General features: G+C 34.9%; 1 protein-coding gene across 4 annotated transcripts in view; it reads right to left on the bottom strand.

The window, feature by feature from the left end:
- Positions 1-5966: 5966 nt before the first annotated feature.
- Positions 5967-21737, bottom strand: part of INTS13 (integrator complex subunit 13) — a 29229-nt gene continuing 13458 nt past the window's right edge. For all 4 annotated transcript variants that reach the window (XM_025455434.3, XM_025455436.3, XM_025455438.3 and 1 more), the window contains 10 exons: positions 21426-21510; positions 18600-18689; positions 18296-18385; positions 16537-16715; positions 15308-15478; positions 14909-15063; positions 14345-14575; positions 12091-12230; positions 7100-7235; positions 5967-6328 (listed from right to left, as the gene is read on the bottom strand). In XM_025455434.3, coding sequence (XP_025311219.1) covers positions 6289-6328; positions 7100-7235; positions 12091-12230; positions 14345-14575; positions 14909-15063; positions 15308-15478; positions 16537-16715; positions 18296-18385; positions 18600-18689; positions 21426-21510 — 1317 coding nt within the window. In that variant the 3' untranslated portion in view covers positions 5967-6288. The remainder of the gene's footprint in view (positions 6329-7099; positions 7236-12090; positions 12231-14344; positions 14576-14908; positions 15064-15307; positions 15479-16536; positions 16716-18295; positions 18386-18599; positions 18690-21425; positions 21511-21737) is intronic.

The following is a 21737-nucleotide window of genomic DNA, read 5'->3' as shown; positions in this document are numbered from 1 at the left end:
TTTTGTTAATGCTTTTCTGCATCTATTGAGGTGATTTTTATCTTTCCTTCTATTAATGTTGTGTATCACATTTATTGGTTTGCATATATTGAACCATTTTTGCATCCCAGGGATAAATCTGACTTGATCATTGTGTATAAATAATCTTTTTTTCGAATGTGCTGTTGGTTTGCTAATATTGTGTTAATATTTTGTTGAGAATTTCTATCTATATTCATCAGATGCAGCTTTTTGGTAATGTTACCTGGCTTTAGCATGAGGATAATGGGGCCTCATAGAATGAGTTTAGGAATGTTGTCTCTCCAATTTTTTGGAAAAGTTTGAGAAGGATTAGCATTACTTCTTTAAATCTTTGGCAGACTTCACCAATGAAACCATCTAGGTGTAGTTTTTCTTTGTTGGGTGGTTTTTTTTATTATTGATTCAATTTCCTTCTTGTTATTGTCTGCTCAGATATTCTATTTCTTTGTGTCTCAGTCTTGGCAGGTTCTAGGGTTCTAGGAAATTATCCATCTCTTCTAGGTCATCCAATTTGTTGGGATATAATTGTTCATAGTAGTTTCTCATTATCCTTTGTATTTCTTTAGTGTCAGCTGTAATGTCTCCTTTTTCATTTATTATTTTGAGTCTTCTCATTTTCTTAGTTTAGCTGAAGATTTGTCAGTTTTTGCTATTTGTAAATCAGCTTTTAGTTTTGTTGATACAGTCAATTGTTTTTCTGACCACTATTTCATTTATTTCTGCTCTGATCTTTCCGCTAACTTTGGGCTATGTTTGTTCTTTTTCTAGTTCCAAGAAGTGTACATTTAGATTGCTTATTTGAGATCTTTTTTCTTAATGTATATGTTTATCACTACAAACTTCCCTCTTTTGCAGAATAGAATAATTTTGGTATGCTGTGTTACCATTTTGTTTCAAGATATTTTTTTGAATTTCTCCTTTGACCTCTTTTTTGACAGATTGGTTGTTCAGGGTGTGTTAATTTTCACAAATTTGTGAATTTTCCAGTATTCTTATTGATTTCATATCATTGTGGTCAGAATATATGTTGTATGCTTTCAATCTTCTTAAATTTGTTAAGATTTGTTTTGTGACCAATCATGTGATCTATTCCAGAGAATGTTCCACATGTGCTTGAGAATAATGTATATTGTGCTGCTCTTGAATAGAATGAATGTTCTATATGTGTCTGTTGGTGAATTTGGTTTAAAATATGGTTCCAGTCAAATGTTTCCTTTCCATCTGGAGTTTGGCCAGTGTTGAAATTGGGTAATTGAAATCCCCTACTATTATTGTATTATCTATTTTTCCCTTCAGATCACTTACTATACACTTAATATATTTAGGTGGTCTGATTTAGGGTGCATATATACTTATGAGTATTCTATCTTCTTACTGAATTGACCCCTTTATCATTATTCAATAGACTTTTCTGTCTCTTGGTACTGTTTTTTTTTTGTGGTTTTTTGTTTTGTTTTGTTTTGTTTTGTTTTGCTTAGCCTATTTTGTCTAAGTATAGCTACCCTGCTCTCTTTTGGTTTCTATTTGTATGGAATATCTTCTTCCATCTTTTCACTTTGAGCCTATGTATATCCTTAAAACTGAAGTAAGTTTCTGGTAGGCAACATATAGTTGGGTCTTGTTTTTTAATCCATCTAGCCACTCTGTGTCTTTTAATTGAAGAATTCAATGCATTTTCATTTAGAGTGTTGATAGGTAAGGACTTATTACTAATGTCACCTTATTTTTTTCTGGCTATGTATTTCTCTTGATCCCTTTTTCCACTCTTGCTGCCTTCCTTTGTGAAATGATGATTTTCTGTGGTGGCTTGTTTTGATTCCATTCTTTCCTCTTTTGTCAATGTACTGTAGATTTTTGCTTTGTGGTTATTATGAGGCTTACATCAAGTATCTTATATCTGTATATTTTACGCTGATAAGAACTTCAATCACATACAAAATCTCTATGCTTTTACTCCCTTCCCATTTTTGATGATGCACTTTACTTTTTGTGTTCATTAATGAATTATTATAGCTATAGTTATTTTTAATATTTGTCATTTAAGTCTTATACTAGAATTAAGTGGTTAACATTCTATAATAGTATATACTATTAGAGTTTTCTGAATTTGACTACTTACCTTTTCCAGTGTGTCATATATTTTCATGTTACTAATTAGCATCCTCTCATTTCAATTTGAAAAACTCCTATAGTATTTTTCATAAGGCAGGTCTAGTGGTGATTAATTCCCTCAGCTTTCTTTTCCCCCTCAGCTTTTGTCTGGGAAAATTCTTTACCTCTCCTTCATTTCTGAAGGACAGCTTTGCCACAAAGTATTCCTGTTGGGAAGGGAGGGGGAGGAGGTTGTGGTTTTTGGTTTTCTTTTCCTTTCTTTTCTTTCAGCATTTCTGCTAGATCTCTCTCTCTTCTGGCCTGTAAGGTTTCTGCTGAGAAATCTGCTAATAGCTTTATGGGAGTTAATTTGAAAGTTAAAAGCCCCCCCCTTTTTTTTCTTGCTGCTTTTAAGTTTTCCTGTTTTTGATTTTTAAGGGTTTTTGTATATCTTGAAGAGAATCTCTTTAAAGTTAATTTTGCTTGGTGACTTAGGAGATTCATAAATTTGGATTTCCAAAATTTCCCCTAGGTTTGGGTTCTCAGCCATTATTTCTTTATGTTTTTTTAAAGATTTATTTAGTTATTCATTCAGAGAGAGCGAAGAGAGAGGCAGAGACACAGGCAGAGGGAGAAGCAGGCTCCATGCAGGAAGCCCGATGTGGGACTCGATCCTGGGTCTCCAGGATCACACCCCGGGCTGCAGGCGGCGCTAAACCGCTGGGCCACCCGGGCTGCCCCATTATTTCTTTAAATAAGCTTTCTACCCCCCTTTTCTTGTCTGTCTGTAATTCCAATCATTCACAAATTGATTCTTTAGATGGCATTCCATAGAACACCTAGGCTTTCTTCACGCTTTCATTCTTTTTCATTCTCCTCTGACTGGGTAATTTTTCAAAGTCCCTGTCTTCTATCTCACAGATTCTTTCTTCTGACTGATCTATTGTTGATGCTATTTCATTTTCCTTTTTATTTCATCTATTGTATTCTTCATCTCTAGAATTTCATTATGATTTTTGTTATCATTTTGTTCACATTTTTTCCTGATATTGTCAAATTGTCTTTGTGTTTTCTTATAGCTCATAGTTTTCTTAAAACAGCTATTTTGAATTCTTTACTGGGTAAATCATAGGTCTCCATGTCTTTGGGTTCAGTTACTGAAAGACTGTGATCCTTTGGTGAGGTTATGTTACTTTTTTTCATGTGCCTTGAAGTTTTTTATTGCTGACTTTTCAAGGAACAGTCAACTCCTCCATACTAACTGCCTTTGGGAGAGTGATAGATACTATCAGCCCTCCTAGATTCTGAGGCTATCTCAGACCATCTATGGGTACATCTGTTCCACACTCCTTGCTCCTTCTTGTGGCAACATTATTAGCTTGTATGCCTTCTTTGGATCCTGCAATGCACCAGGCAGAGTGCTATCAGCCTCTCTCACTTTCCCAAAGGTGGCACTAAAGTTTGTTTGATCTCTCTTTGGCTTGCAGATTTGAGCCAGCTTTCTCCATGTGTTCACTATCACATTTCTCACCACTGCCATTTCTCACCATATGCACAGCACGACAGCGAGAGTGGCGGGGGTGTGACTGAGGCATGCGGAGTGGGGTTCCCCATGGGCCAGTTGGGGGAACCATGGGTGAGAAATTCCTAACAGCTTGTATGTTTCTTCCAAGAGTCTGCAATGCAGTTAGTAGGATTCACGTTCCTTTAATGCCCTCCAAGAGTCCTATCTGTCGCTCTTTCAGTCTTTTCCTGTCTCCCAGTCATGTACCTTGTGATTTAGTACTCTAGTTGGGTAGAGAAAGGAAAACTGTTGGCAGTGTCCTGCACAGCTGGGGAAGCCAAGTGCTCACTCACACATTCTCCTTTTCACCTGTGGGACAAACAATGGGCTGAGGTCTCTCTTGGCCTTAAGCTGTGCTGCCTTGGAGGAAGAGTGATGCAGGTAAAGTCAAGCTGTTTCTCATACCCACTTCAAATCCAGATTTGTATTTGTCTTGCTCCAGTGGTATGCTGAAACTCCTCTAGAAATCTGGACTTCCACAAAGGCTCTTTTGTCCAAGGGGAATTGTCTAAGGTAGTACATTTTAGGGGCTACTAGACCTTGGCTGAGAAGAACTGGATCCAGTCCATTAACTAGTACTTGGTCCCTAGCTGGGGCCAAGATCTGTCTACCTATCACACCCAGGCAAGACTCCTCCCAGGTTCTTTGGCATATAAAGGTGGATCCTGCACAGTTCCCTCAAAGGCACTTTTGTCTTGGGTGAATGCTACATTTTTATTTTTGAAAGTGGAAAGAGACAAAAATGAGGGGCATCTTTTGCTACCATGATGCTATTGTCAGAATCTTTTCATTTAAAATGTACCTGTTCTCTCAAGGGTAACTTTGATTCCTACAATCATTAAATACATGCTTAAGCTTAGGTTTCAGTATTGAATGGGTGGCTTTTTAAACATTTAAATTCTATTTCTCTTGACTAGTAAGTCCTTGATATGGCTTCTGTTTCACAAGAACCAGCAACTAAATCATCCTTCTATGTTTGTCCTAAAATGGTCGCTTCCATCAAAAGACTGGAATGTGATCTCAAGACAAGGCCAACTGTAGCCTGACCCTCTGTAGGGGTAGGAGATGCTCAAAGGACATTTAGTTAAGTAGGTTAAAGGAGTCAGCTAGATAATGCTGACAACCAAGAACATGGAATAATACAGAAGGCTCCTGGCACAGTAGTTCTAAATGCAACCATATATGTATCACCCCCTCCCCCGTGGTAGAGCACATTAACAGTACCTAAAAATGGAGATTGCGAGGTAGATAAGACAAGACTGTCAACTAGTAGCATGGCCTTAGCACACTGGAAAGGGAGAAGCACACTGGAAAGGGAGAAGCATAAGAGTACAAAAGGATCCCAATCTTTGAAGATGCATTGTGAAGGAAACATTTTTGGATGAAGAAATAAACTAGGGATTCCAAGTGGGCATGAGTTGAAAACTGGGTATCAAGAATAAGACACAAAAGATCAGAACCCAAACAGAATTAAATATAATGCAATAATTCAGGATTGGATTATAGCTCCTTAAATTTTCAGGCCTGCCCATTCTTGTGTAGGATTTACACATGGTGGTAAGGATAAAAATGGCTCTATCTTAGTGGAGAGGACAGGGCTGAGACCAACACAGGAGTTGATAAGAGAGAGCAATGTAAATTTCACTGGCTTGACAAGGGAGCCTGCCGAACCCTTGTTCAAACACCAGTAGTTTTAATAGAAAATACTGAATCTCTATGTTTAAACAAAGCTTTTGTCCTCCTCTACCAAACTCTCAAAGAAAAATGACAAGCCTAGAATTAGCATTCAACACTGAAACATGTTTCTTGTAGCATGTTATGAGCCTCTAGCTGAAGAAGCACAAGAAGTCTGATCAAACATAGACCATACAACCATGACATTTCTGAGAGGTAAGGAGATCAAGATTCTATTCTGGGCTAAAAAACAACCTAGTATCTTTCTTTTCTTCTAAGTCTTCTTCTAAGTCTATGAAGTAATCTTTATGTTTTCAATATGAAAAGTCAATGGACAGTACATTTTTAGCAGGAAAAAAACCTGCAACATTATTCAAATGGGTAAACACAAATTCTGCTTTTAAAAGGCCAATACATACACAAAATAATTTAAAGTAAAATATAAAATAAACAAAAACAACATTCTTATTTGGAAAAGCACTGTATATGTTGCAGACTAACAGGAAAGATTTTATATCAAATATTGCAAATCTCACCTAAATCCTGATAGTTTTAATTTTTAAAAATTGTTAGTCATTAAATGAACTATCTTTCTTCTAAAAGAATACTCCCAATATTTTACATTTCAGAAATTTTAATAGTTTTATTTGGCAAAGAGAAGCCTAAGAATTTTTTAAAAAACATTTCGAGAGGGAACATCCTTTTACCATAAAATAAATTTGTGTGATTTGGGAGGACAAATTTCAAATGTATATTTTTTGATATATGTGCCAATTTTACAATTAATACAAAAAAGATAAAGTTAGTTGAAATATTTTAAAAATGTAAAAACCAGTCCAGGCAACGTAACTATACAATCTTGCTGTAAAAGTACTTATATCAAATTCTGCCCAAAATATGTATGCAATATAGTAAATTTTAGTTCTTCAAGTCATTCTTCACTGCCGGCTGGCTTTGCCATTTTCTGCTGTCTCCATTCTGAAAAACAGAAGAAAAAATGAGCTGGTAAAGTAAAATGTTCAGTAACTACTCATATTTTTTCTCCAACTTTCACACGAAATTAAAGTTTATATATTCATAGGACAAAAGAACATCAGTCCTCTAGAAAAGGACTATAATTAGGGTCCCTCTGGTTATCCTGCCTCCCTTGTTTCGCAGATGAATGAAAATTGAAGCTCAGAGAAATAAACTAATCTTGCCAAGGTTTCATTTCAAAGGTCACTTTTTCTATGATAACTCGTCAAGCTTAAAGCAAAGGGAAAAAAACCCCTACCATTTTGCCAAAAATTTATTTCCTTTTCTGCTAAATAAACTCATTTACCAATACATTTTCAAGAGGTCTTCCAAAAAGGATATTACAATAATCAGAACTGAGACTTATTCAATTAAAATCAACACTCCTAATACTGTATTACTTGATAGAAAGGTATTTCTCCCCTATTTTTTTCTCCTCTATTTTTTTTGTAAGATTCAGAATTGTACATTAAGTGTTCCCCGATATTTCCGTCTATGATGTCTACTGAGCAATGAAATGCTCTAAGGAGTAAATACTTTCAGGGTTCTAATCAATATAATCAAGTCTTTTATAAGTACCAAGAATCAAAGAAGTTAATTTTTTCTCTTTATAGGTAACATGTATCAACTTATCATATTAGTAATAAAAATCGCTGAACACAACAGCAGTGATTACTACTTTAATTTTTAATAAAGCAATTAGCAAAACCAGCTTCTACAATATGTAATACAGACCCATTTTCCTCTTTAAGATGTTGATATAATTCAGCTCTGTTATTAACAGAGTTCAAACGTCCAGCAAACTCCTGATGTTTTCTGGAATTGGCAGTATTGATTCTATTACTCCATAGGGATAATAAAGACACTGGCCCTGTTACATGTAAAAGAAGAGGAAAAGGGCAGAATAATTCATTACTTCAAGATTTACAAATTTAAAAAACTTACCTTTAATTCCATTGTTCATTTTATACAATTAAAGCAATATAATCCTTCCTTTATTCTAAATGTTTAGGGGTCACCAATACCCCAAGACTACTAGTCTGGTGATTTGCTGGAAGGATTCAAGTAATTAAACATAAAGTTATAGTCTGAACTAAAAATCACTGCTGCAACAGGGTAAGGATACACAGCCAGATCAGTAACAGCAAAAGATACACTAAGCAAAGGACAGAAGAATCCACTTGCAGGCTTTCTATGCTCTCTCCCTACAGTAGGGGTTTACACCAAGGGCACAGTCCCTCCAGCAGCAAAAATGTAGCCATGTGGGCACAAAATTTTTTCAGGGAAAGCCCGTGTAAGATTCAGAATCCTGGGTTTGTTTGTTTTTAAAATGTTTTATTTATTTATTCATGAGAGACACACAGAGAGAGGCAGAGACATAGGCAGAGGGAGAAGCAGGCTCCAGGCAGGGAGCCCGATGTGGGACTTGATTCTAGGACTCCAGGATCACGCCCTGGGCCAAAGGCAGGCACCAAACTGCGGGGCCACCCAGGGATCCCCAGAATCCTGGGTTTTTATTAAGAGCTGGACACAAGGGCGTTCTCCACCAAACTACAATTACCAAAAGTCCAGACTCTCAGGTGGAAAGCAAGTGTTCAGTTCAGATGTAAGACCAAATAACATCATCATTTAGGGAATGTTTTAAAAGCCAATTTCCCAGATGCTAACCAAAGGCCAAATTTGTAACAAATTTCTCTTTCCTGTATAATATGAGAAAAAGGCAAAGCACTAGCACAGCCAAAACAATTTTGAAAAGTAGAATAAAGAAAACCCACTACCTGATTTTAAGACTCTGCTAATAGTGATCATAAAAGTATCATATTGGCAAAAGGAAAGATACATGGACCAATGGAACAGAAAACCCAGAAATAAACTCTCACATATAAAATCAACTGGTATCTGATAAACATACAAAGGCAACTCAATGAAGAAAAAGTAGTCTTTTCACAAATGCTGCTGGAACAATTAGGACATTACATAAAAAAAAAAAAAAAAAAAAGAACATTGACTCATATCTTACACCATATGGAAAAAATAAAAAAAAAACAAACTCAAAATGGATCATGGCCTAAATGTAAAATCTAAAAGTACAGAACTCCTTAAAGAATATGTAGGAACAAACTCATGTGACTTTGGGCAAAGATTTCTTATAGATAACACCAACAGCATAACCATAAAAATTTTTTTTTACATACTGGACATCATCAAAATTGAAAACTGCTCTACAAAAGTCACTGTTAGGAGAAAGACAAACCAGACTGGAAGAAAATACTGCCGAATCACATACTCAACAAAGCATTTGTATTCAGAAAAAATAAAGAATTCTCAAAATCCAACAAAAAACCCTCAGCCCAATTAAATATAACCACAACACCTGAATGATCCCTTTATTATTAAATAAATATGTACGGATGGAACAAAAGGAATTGGAACGAGGCTCACCACCATCAGTCATGAGGGAAATAGGAATTCGAACCACAATGAAATACTACTATATAACCTAATAGAAGAGAAAAAAAAAATCCAACAACTGCTCTCAAGAATGCAGAACAACCAGAACTCTCATTAATTGCTGCTGGGAATGCACAATGATACAGCCAGTTTGGAAAAATGAGTTGGTAGATTCTAATATAGCTAGTTATTTCAATGGGATAAAAAACCCATTGACAAACACACAATGCAGATGAATCTCAAATGCATTATGCTATGTTAAATAGGCCAACCTCAAAAGGCAGCATACTTTGTGCCTTTTTCAGAATGACATATTAATGAAATTATAAAGTATGCTGCCTTGAGAAAACATCAATGGTTATGAGGGGCTGGGGGTAAGGGGAGTGTAGGATGATTACAAAGGCGCAGTCCTGGGCAGCCTGGGTAGCTCAGTGGTTTAGCGCTGCCTTCAGCCCAGGGCATAATCCCAGAGACCTGGGACCAAGTCCCACGTCGGGCTCCCTGCATGGAGCCTGCTTTTCCCCCTCTGCCTGTGTCTCTACCTCTCTGTTTCTCATGAATAAATAAATAGAATCTTTTTTTAAAAACAAAACAAAACAAAACCCAAAGGTGCAGTACTAGAGAATCTTTTGAGTGATGGAACTGTTTTTTTATACCCTGATTGTGATGTGGGTTGTCCTGCAACTGTATACACTGCCTAAACTCACAGAATTGCACACCAAAAAAGAGGTTAAATGATTGCATGTACATTTTCCAAAACTATATTAACAAGTCTTTTCTTTTTTTTTCCTTTTCTTTTCTTTTTTTTTTTTCTTATTATAAAACTAATACAGGTTCATTAGATAAAATCTAGAAAACAACATATAAAAGAGGAAATAAAATCATCCATAATACCACTGCTCTAACAACTTTAAATATTCCAGTCATTCTTCAAGGCCAATCTATATCAAGAAAATTACATTTTGGTTTTTCGGTTATTGCATCATACAAAGAGAGCTGAAGAGATTTTCACCAAATCTAGAGGGCTTGTTTGGAATAGCCCATGTAGAGTATACATCAGGCACAAAATTCATTTTGGAGAGTCTTGGGAAGTCATTTTCCAAAACAAATGAAACTCAAGTATATAAAAAAAGGCCCATAAAATTCGCTGATCAGAAGAGATATGTGACTTAGGTTTTAAAACAGAATGGAAGAAAAAACAAATTTCAAGTACTAGCCTTGAAAGGAAAGTTACAAGGTTTGAAAACAGCAATTTGCAACCAAGTTGCTTCTCATTCCGGCCACTCTATACAGTGCCTCCTGCGTGAAGCATTAGCAATCTATTTAATTTAATTTAAAGTGACAAAGAAATAAAGTGAAAAGCGCGGTTTAAGTGTGTATACAAACTTCTTTTTAAAAATAAAATGGAGATCATGGTATAAATGGCTTTGCAGGCTGCTTTTTTTTCCCTTTACCTTCTATTTTCATTCATTTACTCATTCAACAAGTAATAGCTGAACTTTTACTATGGGCCAGGAAATTGAGTGGTAGTAATAGAACAGTAAATTTTAAAAAGCCCCAGCATTTTGGGCACCTGGCTGACTCAGTTCATAGAGCATGAGACTCTTGGTCTGGGGGCCGTGAGTTCAAGTCCCACACTGGGCATAGATCCTACTTAAAAAATAAAAAGCCCAATCTTTTAAAATGTTTCAAAGTAGTAGTAGAGGCAAGATGTCAAGCAATGTCAGTGCAGGACTCTTAAGTGCTACCCCTGTGTAATCCTGGGATGCAATCGAAGCACCTAACTTAATTATGAATGGAGGTTAGGGAAGTCTTTCCTGAAAAATGACTTGAGTTGAAATCTGAATGATACACATTAGCAAGAAGGAACAATAATCATTATTCTTGAGCTATACAAATTCCACCCTATGGACACTGTTACTTAGTTATTTTCTTACTAATAGTGTTTTGGTTGCTTGTAACTCTTTGCCACTAATAAATAATTTTTACAATTCTATTTTCCAAGGAACATCGAAGCATTGTTTAAATTAAACCTAAATTTGTCATCCTAATCAACTGGTATATTTTGGCCTGTAAGAAATAGAATAATTTATCAAGACATTTATTTATTTTCTAGGCACCCTGGCAAATGCCTGAAAGGCAAGTACAAGATTGCTCTTGAAGAGACATGTGACTTAGGACATGTGACTGATTTCAAAGAAATCAGTTAATGGAGAGTATTTACATGTATCACATTATATATACAGGAAGAGTATACAAAAAATAAACAAGACATATATATAGGCAAAAAATAAACAAGGCATTATATATACAGGAGGAGTATACAAAAAATAAGGCTTTCCCTAGGATGAGATGCCAAAGATCATATGTCCAGACCCCAGGTGTTCTTGCCTTAAGAGAGGCATAGTGGCAAAAAACAAGACAATCTTTTGTTACACCATTTGCCATTTATCCTAAAAAGACTAAATCTAATTTATCTTCAAGACAACTAAGTCTACAATTTCAGGAGCCCCCAAACCCAATTCATATCTCTGATACCCAGAATTCCTTCAAGAAGAAATTAAACATTTGAGTTGATAAATAAGAGATAAAATGAAATGAAAATATTGTGGCTTTTTCACAATGAAAACATTACTTATAATACCTTTACTGAAACTCACTCAGTGACACCACACTGTAGGCGGGTAATATTAGATATTTCCTTAAGTTCAGAAGGAGTTTAAGGAAAAGAGTTTGTCTTCAACAAACCTAGCATACTTAGTATAGAGTCAGAACATAAATGAATTCAAGTTTACATAATTAAAATTTCCTAAAATACAGACTTTACAGTAGAAGTACTTATTTTCCAACGGCTTCTTTAATGAAGGTATGACACTACCTTTCCTTTAATGCCAACAAATAGATTTTTCTGCCTGTATTTTCCAAGGCTGTAAAGAGAATCTCCCAAACAGCATCCAGGAATAGTTTAGTAGTTCTTCCTCATATATGCAACAATTATTAAATGACACTGCAGAAAACAAACTAAATTGGAAAACTTTTTACACACACAGTTACTACCATAGTTCTACTCTTTTTTTCTTTTTTTAAAAATTATTTTATTTATTCATGAGAGACTCAGAGAGAGAGAGAGAGAAGCAGAAAATATAGGCCAGAGAGAGAAGCAGGCTCCCCATAGGGAGCTCAATGCAGGACTCAATTCCAGGACCCCAGGATCACGACCTGAGCCAAAGGCAGACGCTCAACCACTGAACCACCCAGGTGCCCCTCTACCCTACCTTTTGATTTTTCTACTGGTGGAGTTTCATCCATGTCGACAAGGGGCTTTTTGTTTGGAGGTTCTGGGGAATCAGGCGAATCTTTTATAATTTCAGCTTCAGCCAATTCTTCTTTTCCACGTTCCAGGATTCCTTTTAATCTTTTAGAGGGACAAACAATAAAATTTAAAGTTTAAATTTTAAAAAATCTGACTGGTTCAATAATTAAACTAGACTTTGCAAATTACTTTTAAAAAAAGATAAGCTGTCAGAGGAAACCTAGAAACTAATCAAAAGATAAACCTCAACCTAAAATCAGGTAAGAGAACTTAATGAATTAAATACAAAGTTTCCCTTTTCCTTCATCATAATAATGTAATAATTCAGTAATATAGTTCTCTGTAAAATAAAACATGGGCAGAAAATTTAAGTTAAAATTAAAGATGACAGAAATGTCATCTTTGGAAGAAATGTTAAAATCCTATTTCAATTTACAAATAAGATTAAGAAATCTACTACCATTTGTGCTCTAGTTGATGTGCTGTGGGAATGTATTCACATTTCACAAATTAAGAACTAAACTCCATGCTCATTTTGAGTTTCATCGGAAAACAGAAACTTTCAGAATACTTAAAAGATCAGTGGTGTCTAAACAAGAATACTTCCCCCCGCCCCCTTTTTAAAGTGAGCTAATTCTGTTTCAGAAGTTCAGCAGCCCTAAGAAAGAAATGAATTTCTATGGTCAAAGAGAATAAAATGTTCTACTTATTTTTGGATGAAATGATATGATTTCTAGAATTAGTTCAAAATATTCCCATGTGGGTGGAGTGATGGTGGGAGTGGTGAGGTGAGTGGTTGTGGAATATATGAAATAAGATCTGCCATGAATTGTTAAAAATAAATGAGTAACTATTTGTTCTATTGTTGTATATGTTTGAAATTTTCCATAGTAAGTTCTGTTTTGTTTTTAAGGGACTTACTAATATTGCCATCATAGTATTTACCTGATTCTTTGCCTGATTTCTGGCAAGGAGATGTAAGACAAAACCAGCTGAAAAGTTATGATATTTTTATTTAGAAGCCTTTATTACTTTTAATGTTTTTTAAAATTTAACCTTGACATTACCATATAAATCACAAACTAAGGAAAAAGAGTATATTACTGAGGAAGGTTTTTTTTTTTTTTGAAAGATAAGGCCTGGTAATTTTTTTTTTTTAAGATTTTATTTATTCATGAGAGACAGAGAGAGAGAGAAAGAGAGAGAGAGAGGGAGGCAGAGACACAGGCAGAGGGAGAAGCAGGCTCCATGCAGGGAGCCTAATGTGGGACTCGATCCCGGGTCTCCAGGATCACACCCTGGGCCAAAGGCAGGCACCAAACCGCTGAGCCACCCAGGGATCCCCCTGAGGAAGGTTTTCAGAAGTAAAACTATGCTCTTCCTCTATTTTTCAAGGACATCCTGTGTCTATTTTTATAACAGCACCTTCCACACTTTGCTATACTCAATGACTTACATTTCTATCTCTACCATAAGACCGTATGTTCTTCCAGGGCAATAATCTTACACTAAATGCCTGACTAGGGGGAATCCCTGGGTGGCTCAGCAGTTTAGCGCCTGCCTTCCGCCCAGGGTGTGATCCTGGAGTCCAGGGTTCAAGTCTCACATCGGGCTCCCTGCATGGGGCCTGCTTCTCCCTCTGCCCTGTGTCACTGCCCCCCTCTCTCTCTGTCTCGTATGAATAAATTAAAAATCTTAAAAAAAAAAAATAAATGCCTCATTGGCATTTAGTATTTATTGAACAAAGAAATAAAAACATGTCTGTGATATTCATAACACATAAAGTGAATAGATACCAAATATGGTATATTATGATTTTCAGAAGTTAAGAAAAAATTAAACACTACCTTTGCCCCAACAGTAAAAAAGAATTACAACTCTTTTTTTCTTTTTTTTTTTTTTTGCGAGAGTGTCTGCCCATAGGGGTAGGGTGGGAGGAGTAGAGGGAGAGGGAGGCTGGATGTGGAGCCTGACAAGGGGCTCCACCTCACAACCCTGAGACCATGACCTGACCTGAAACCAAGAGTCAGATGCTTAACCAAATGAGCCACCTACATGTCCCTACAACTCTTAACCCCATGACATTTTAAATTTTAAAAATGATAAAATCATAGTTAAAACAAAATAAACATATATTTTATGAATGGTTTGAATGTGCTATACGTAGCATGTGACATGCCAAAAGACACCATGATACTATATTATCAACAAGTCACCTCTCTGAATCTTGCCAAGATTTTTCCTGTTCATAATCTTTCACTGCTTTCTCTGATTTGTCCTCTTTGTCCTCCCTCTTTCTTCCTCGTTTCTTTCGTTCTTCTTCTTCTGGGGGTTTGCTCCTACATGCCATCAGACATTCCAAGACTCTCTGATGTTTCTCCGAGTTGTTGATATGAGCTCTGACAAGAGTTTCTAATTCATTCCACATGATACGGTATTGTTCATCTCTGAAGTAAAGATTTAAAATAAGGTTCTGAGAAATACTCTTTAAACAATATTGAAGTGGCACTTGCTACTGGTAAAATAAACTAAAAGGAATCATTAAACATGGACTTTTTCTTCTTTAGACAGTTCACGATGTGATTCTAAGTTATAAAATCCAATTCTGCTATTCTAGATTTTATACCATCTCACCTCAATCATATATGTGTGCGTGTGTGTGTGTGTGTGTATATATATATATATCCAACCATATAATTTACACATGGAATAATTTAGCTTTAAAAACAGTATATATCAAATAAATGGGCTATATCAAGAATGTAAGAAAAAAGAATTACCTTTTAGGGCCTTTTCCTCTTGTACCAACTGTGGAAATAGGTAGAGGATCATTTTTCCTTTCCATATCAACTAAGTTGTATATTGTTTTTTGACAGTTCAACACATCTTCTTCTGTCAAAGATTCTTTTACAATAACACTGGCTAATGGAACTACCTGTTGGAATTTTTTTAAGAAATAAAAAGAAAATCTGTCTTGAAAAACAAATATCAAAGCATCTAGGTAGAACGTCAACTGATTTTAAACATCACCATGGTGAGATAACCTATAACCATCATTTCAATTTTCTAATTCTTTAACTGTAGCAGACTCATATATTCCATTCTTTGCTCAAGAAATGGCATCTGTAAAGAACATATAACTAATCTAGAAAAAAGGCTGAAAACTATTTAATACTTACCGCTTGCATGTTAAAAATGGTGGTTTGTGAAATGATCATAGGCCAGTAACGGGTGTGTTTTTCTAACTGATCTTTTGCTCGTTCCAAAGGGATCTCAAGACTTCCATCGATTTTATATCTGGGGTCTAGAAAAGGAGTTAATCTGTTTTCCCTCATAAATTCACCAAAATCCTAATGATAACCAAATAAAATAAAATTAGAAACTATTTCCTAATGTCTCAGTGTGGATTACATGTAATAGTCTGTTCCCCTGATGTCTTCTGCCCTGTGACATGCAATAGTTTTTCCTCTGACAGCCCCCTTAGTAATCTTTTTCCCTTCTTCTGAACATGAAGCCTATCAGCCTTTATTATGGTAGAGATGAAGAAAGCCTCAAGTACAAAAGCATTTATAGTTTTCTACTTTTTAAAAGCCCAGAAACGCTCATTTTTCTTCACTTCTATAGTTTTACTCTTTTATATCATATACAGACAAAGGAAAAGGTTAAGCATAACATCAAAATGTTAACAGTGGTTATCTTTGGATGATGGAATTATAGGTAATTTATAGCCTTTGTTTTTAAAAGACATCTGTTATATTCCCTAAATCTTCTACAACAAATACTTATTAGTTTTCTTATTAAAAAAGATATAAAAGTAATAAAGAAAAGCCTAATCAAAAATCATTACCTACAGCATACACTTTTGTGACTTACAAAGTATGTTCCTATACATTAATCACATTTAATTTTCACAACTCCCTCAAAGTAAATAACCATGAAATACCAAATATAAAAGAGGGGAGGGGGACTGAAAAATTAAAATCAGAATAGAATTTCCACCCCAAATAGACACAACTTCCTCGTATATACCGTTAAGTGACCAAAATTTAATGTTATTTCAAAGTAGCAGCAACCAAATACTGAAATGTTTTTATTTGCCATTAAGTTACTAGAAAATAAACTTCCAACTGAAATATCAGTCAAATCAATTTCCATCCTTTCTTATAATTCCAGGTATCAAGGCTATCTGTATACTTCTAGATATACACTGAATATAGAAGAAAGACTACACAGTGATAAGCAGCTCTTTTAAATGTTAAAGAAAGATCACCTAATTAAAATAATAAATCAGCAACTTCTCCAAACCCCATTTTGTCACAGATCTTAGCATGTTAATAGGCATTCAATAAGTACTTGCTGAATGGTGACAAGAGTCAAAACACAAAATTTATCAATATTAGAATCTTACTGTGATCCGGTAGTCTGTAACTCTGCCTCCACATCCTTCACTAATTGAAGGTGGATCTTCTAGAATGGATCGAGAACTGCTAAGGACATGCAAAAAAATCTCTCCTCCGTGGCTACTAAGCATATGACTAATGACTTTGGAACCTGACTTTCGTGGCTGTTCCAATAAAACAGAACGACCTGTCAAAAGCAAGATTACTCTATCAGTGATGAAGTTCAAATAGGCTCTAATTTTTTCCCTTAATGTTTATCTCTAGATTTTTCATTTCATTAAACCTCACATTTTAAGCAACATTGCTAATTCAGTATATCTGCATTTCAAGTCCTAAAAGTCTAAATTCTAGCCTTAGCTTTCTCTCTTGGTCACTCCAAGCTTACATAATTACATAGTTTTCCAAAATAAGTATAGTAGTCTCTGGCTACTTTTTTTTTTTTTAATTCTGATACTGTCTTTTTATTTTTTTACTTTATTTAGCCATTATTTCTTTTGAAAAAACAAGCACATGCATCACTTCTTGCACAAAGGGTACTATCTGCAAATTGGTGGGGTTTTTTTGGGGTTTTGGTGGTGGTGGTGTTTTTTACTTAGAGAATATCCCAGGGGTCACTCTGTTAACAGTACGGAGATCTTCCTCATTTCATTTTGCAAAAGGATCCATTTCTGGGTGGGCCATGGCTTAATCTGTCCCCCACAGCTGGACATTTAGAAAAATTTTGTTACCAAGTTTTCTATTAGAACAGGAGGACTCCCTTTCTTCTGTAATCCCAGAATGTTTGGTTACATTCTTCACACATTATAAGTAAATTTTTTATCCTGGACATCAAGAAGAAAAGTGAGACAACTGCTGTATAACTCTCCAATTACCAAAGCTACACAATATTTGGGGGAGAAAGCAGTCTCCATTCAATTCCACAATACCTCCTACATACCAACATGGTTATTATAACTACTTTCTATTTCACATGACCGAAGGTTATTTATTTTTAAGATTTTATTTATTTTAGAGAGAGAGAGCACAGAGGAAGAATGAGAGGGAGAAGCAGGCTCCCTGTTGAGCAGAGAGTCCAATGCAGGACTTGATCCTAGGACCACAAGATCACGACCTGAGCCGAAGGCAGACACCTAACCAACTGAGCCACCCAGGTGCCCCTACCGATGGTTATTTAATCTGAACTTCATATAATCTGATAATGAAATTTTGCTTAATTTTGATCTATCAGTGGTTTCAAAGTTAGTTCATCACAAGAATCACTGGGAAAGGTATTAAGAATTTAAATCTAGTAAATGGACTCTAATAATTTTTAATTTTCACACAAGGAAACCACAGATTTAAAGTCCTATGTGAAAGAATCATATGGCATAATACTAAAAAACTGTTTATTTAGATTAAGGTAAACTGTGCAAAAAGAAGCCCATATATACTATGCAATTCAAAATTCAGTAGGCCAAAATAAATAGTCTGTATTATTCTACCCAAAAAACCCAACTTAGACTCTAACAACCAAATTTTTAAATTAAATATATCAAGTAACACTTTTTTATATACAACAACCTGAAAGACATAAAGTCATCTTATTTTTAAACATTAGTAAAACTGCTAAAAGGGTACTCACAATTATGTAACTTTAGAAGAGTTTTGGGAGATAAAATATGTTTAGACTATCTTAAAAGAGCTTTCTAGAGTTCAGATTTTCACATCTCTTACTAATAATTTCACTTGTATTATTCTCAGACAAAACAATTAAATATTGAAAATTACCATTTAGAAGAAAATTAGTAAGGCAGGAAGAAGGTCTACTATTTACGTCTACAGGTGAAATGCGGTAAGCGCCAGTACAATAGTGTAATTCTGAAATGGAAGAAAATACTGATTTCAGAGAATATACAGGAATATTTCCACAATTAAAAGAGGATAAAGAATGTTCATTGAGCCCCTAAAACAATGAAAACCAAAAATTCAAAAAGAAACAGACTAATGAACCACACACACACACACACACATACACACACTTTAAGAACTTTTGGTTTATTCTTTTCTCTTTCAATTTCTTTAAAATACCTACCAATGTTATTTGTCCTGGGAGTGCACCACTTTAATGTTATTGTTTCCTTAAATGAACCTTCTCTACTGCTGCCACCTATGTGGGTATCACCTTTAAGAATAAACCAGAAAAACATTACTAAATAGGTCACAATCTGCAAATTGTTTACCCCAGACTTTCAAAAACAGTTTAAACTCTAGAAAAGAAAATACTTTTGGGAGAACATTATTTTTATACAGTCTTCTAGAAAAATACCAAATGGAATTTGGATACTAGCTCTGATTAAAATAAATATTCAATTTTCCTCCAAAATTTCTCAATAATTAATTTTATCATTTCAGTCACTGCACTGGAAGTCAACAGCAAAAATTTCAAAAAAAATTTTAAGATTCTACAACTGCTCTAACACCATTAAATAAGATAACATGGTTAAATACTGAAAGAAAGCTTCAGGAATCTAAAATACACGACTGATCATACTGAATCCTAATGAATTCATGAAAGGAAACATAAAATGAAGGGTCTAGAAAGTAAATATATAGAAAGATGTAACAAAGATGTAACAGTGAGCTTGTTTTGCCTTAACAGAGTTTACAGCAAAATAGAGTGAACAGATGTTAATAAAATAATAATGAACAAATGCAAACTATAAAGTTGACAAAGCTTTGAAGATGTACACAGTACCATGAGCATCTGCACAGATATGTGATCTAATTTAAGACATCAGGGAAGGTTTCTTTGAGAAGTGAAAACTAGTTTCAGTCTAAAAGGATAATAGAAAATAACTAAAGAAATGAAGGAAAGAGTATTTGAGCAAGATGCCAAGATACTGTAACAGGAGGGAGCACGAAGAATTTCAAATTTCAGGTCTGCATGGCTGAAACAGAGGAGAGGAGTACACTGTGAGGAGAAAAGAGGACAGACCAGGCGATGCAGGGCCTACTAAGAAATTTAAATAGCTGGGTCTTTATCCTAAGGCTAATGGAAAAGCAATAAAGGATTGTAAACTAAGGGGAACATGGTCAGGATTAGTATTATGAAAGCTATTCTAGCTAGACAAGAGTAGAGAGACCATTTAGGGGGTGACTATGGGATACTAGGTAAGAAATTAATAGGTTGGATCAGAGAGATGGTAATGATAGTAGAGATATAGTTGTATGGATGTATTTGAGAGACACTTAGTAGATAAAATCCAGAAAATGTGATGATGGACTACATATGAAGAATGACAGATGTCTCAAAGATGACTGAGGTTTCTGCCTTAAATAGCTAGACACACAACAGGGTCATTCACTGATAGGGAACATTAGAAGACCAAGAGGGTGACTCAGCTGGTTAAGCATCTGCCTTCAGCTCAGCTCATAATTGCAGGGTCCTGGGATTGAGCTCCGCAGAGTCTGCTTCTCCCCCCTCTCCCTCAGTTCCTCCCCCGGCTCATGGTCTCTCCCTCTCATTCACTCTAAATCAATAAATAAAATTTTACAAAAAAAAAAAAAAAAACACCAGTTCAGGGGCAGAGCTTGTTAGTTGTTTTGGGAATGTTGCATTTTAGGTGCCTGCGAGACATCTAATAGATGTAATTAGGCAGTAGAATATGTAGATTTGGAGCTTAGATAAGATATGAGGGCTAAAGTGTAGGTCTACCCAGCTCTAATGTCATCTCTATAAAGCTTGCCTAACTCATGGAGGCATAATCACAGGCAAACTCTGTGTTTCCACAGCACCCTGTTCCTATCCCCACTATAGCATTTTACACATGGTGCCCATGTGTCATACATACAATGGGTGAATCAATAACCATCTTAGAGAAATATTTTGTGTCACAAAGAACACTCTTAACATTATTTGTTTTAAAAATAAATATTTTAAAAGTTGATATTATCTCACAGGTTCTCAGTAATTTCCACATACTATATTTTCAAAAACAAGTTCTTTACATTCCTTTGTTAAACACTAATACATCCATTTATCTTAAGTTTTTCTCATGTTAGAAATCTGTATTAGATTAATTTCAAGATTCCTTATGTACGTAACAAATGTTATGATTGGTTGAAGGTACTAACTTCAGAAAAGATGCATACAACATAGTCAGAGTCAACCATATAGCATCAACTTACACAGAAAACATTCCAAAGGATTTAACCAAATGCCAAAATTTAAAGGCAATGCCACTGAATTTTAGGAATGGATGGAATATTACAGTTCATCTAATAAGTATCTTAATTTATTAAAATGTGCAGACTGAAGTCTAGAAACAGGGATGTTGCCATCTGATGGGAAAGTGTTAGCTAAAATTCTTATCTACTATCTCCAGTTTTCTCCTTCAAACCATGCTGCAACTGCAAACAGTTGCAGAAATATATGATTTCAGTAATGAGATCACTGACTCAAATAATTTTTAGGGGAAAGAAAATGAATTTAAATTTAAATTTCAAGACTGAAATTTTTCATGCAGGCAAGCTGGAAGTCTATCACTCTTTTAAGTCAGTTCTTGTTTTTGCTTTCCCAAACTGGTTTGCTTGCAAAAGAAAAACTATGACATGACTATCATGGCTATCTTTCTCAGTATTGATTCCAGTAGCTAGAGTTCCTAGGTCATTAATAGGTAATACTTTTTTATTTATTTATTTTTTTTTTATTTTTTATTTTTTTATTTTTTTATTTTTTTCATTAATAGGTAATACTATAGACACTAGTTCCAAGGTCATTAATAGATAATATTGAAGAACAAGTTTGGAGAAATGTACTACTGTCCATCAGGTTTGCTTACTGACAAACTTCTCAAAGTTGTTAGTATGCTTTCATATGTTAGATTTTATAAAATAGTTTTCACCATCCTTTACTTACCACTTTTCAGGAAATCCACATGTGCATCTTTGTGATGAAGTAGCTCCACATCATAATTGGCAGATGTGTTAGCATGTTGTTCTTCCTTAAAGCAAAATTTAAAATAACTTGGTTTTATTTTCAAAATAATTAAGTTATTAATTATTCATTTTGCTTTTTGCTCAAAGTGAAGTAAAATATACCCAGCATTAATTAGCTATAATGGGACAGCTTGCTCAGTAATTAATCTATTTAAAGATGCAATAGTTTCCAAGGCAATGAACTCTACTTAAAAACTACTAGCTATATATGTAATAAAGTATTTAATGATTT

Source organism: Canis lupus, chromosome 27 (genome assembly GCF_003254725.2).
Source record: "Canis lupus dingo isolate Sandy chromosome 27, ASM325472v2, whole genome shotgun sequence".
In the NCBI taxonomy this organism is placed as follows: domain Eukaryota; kingdom Metazoa; phylum Chordata; class Mammalia; order Carnivora; family Canidae; genus Canis; species Canis lupus.
Note: the sequence above shows the minus strand (reverse complement) of the source record. Positions and strands in the feature narration are given on the sequence as shown.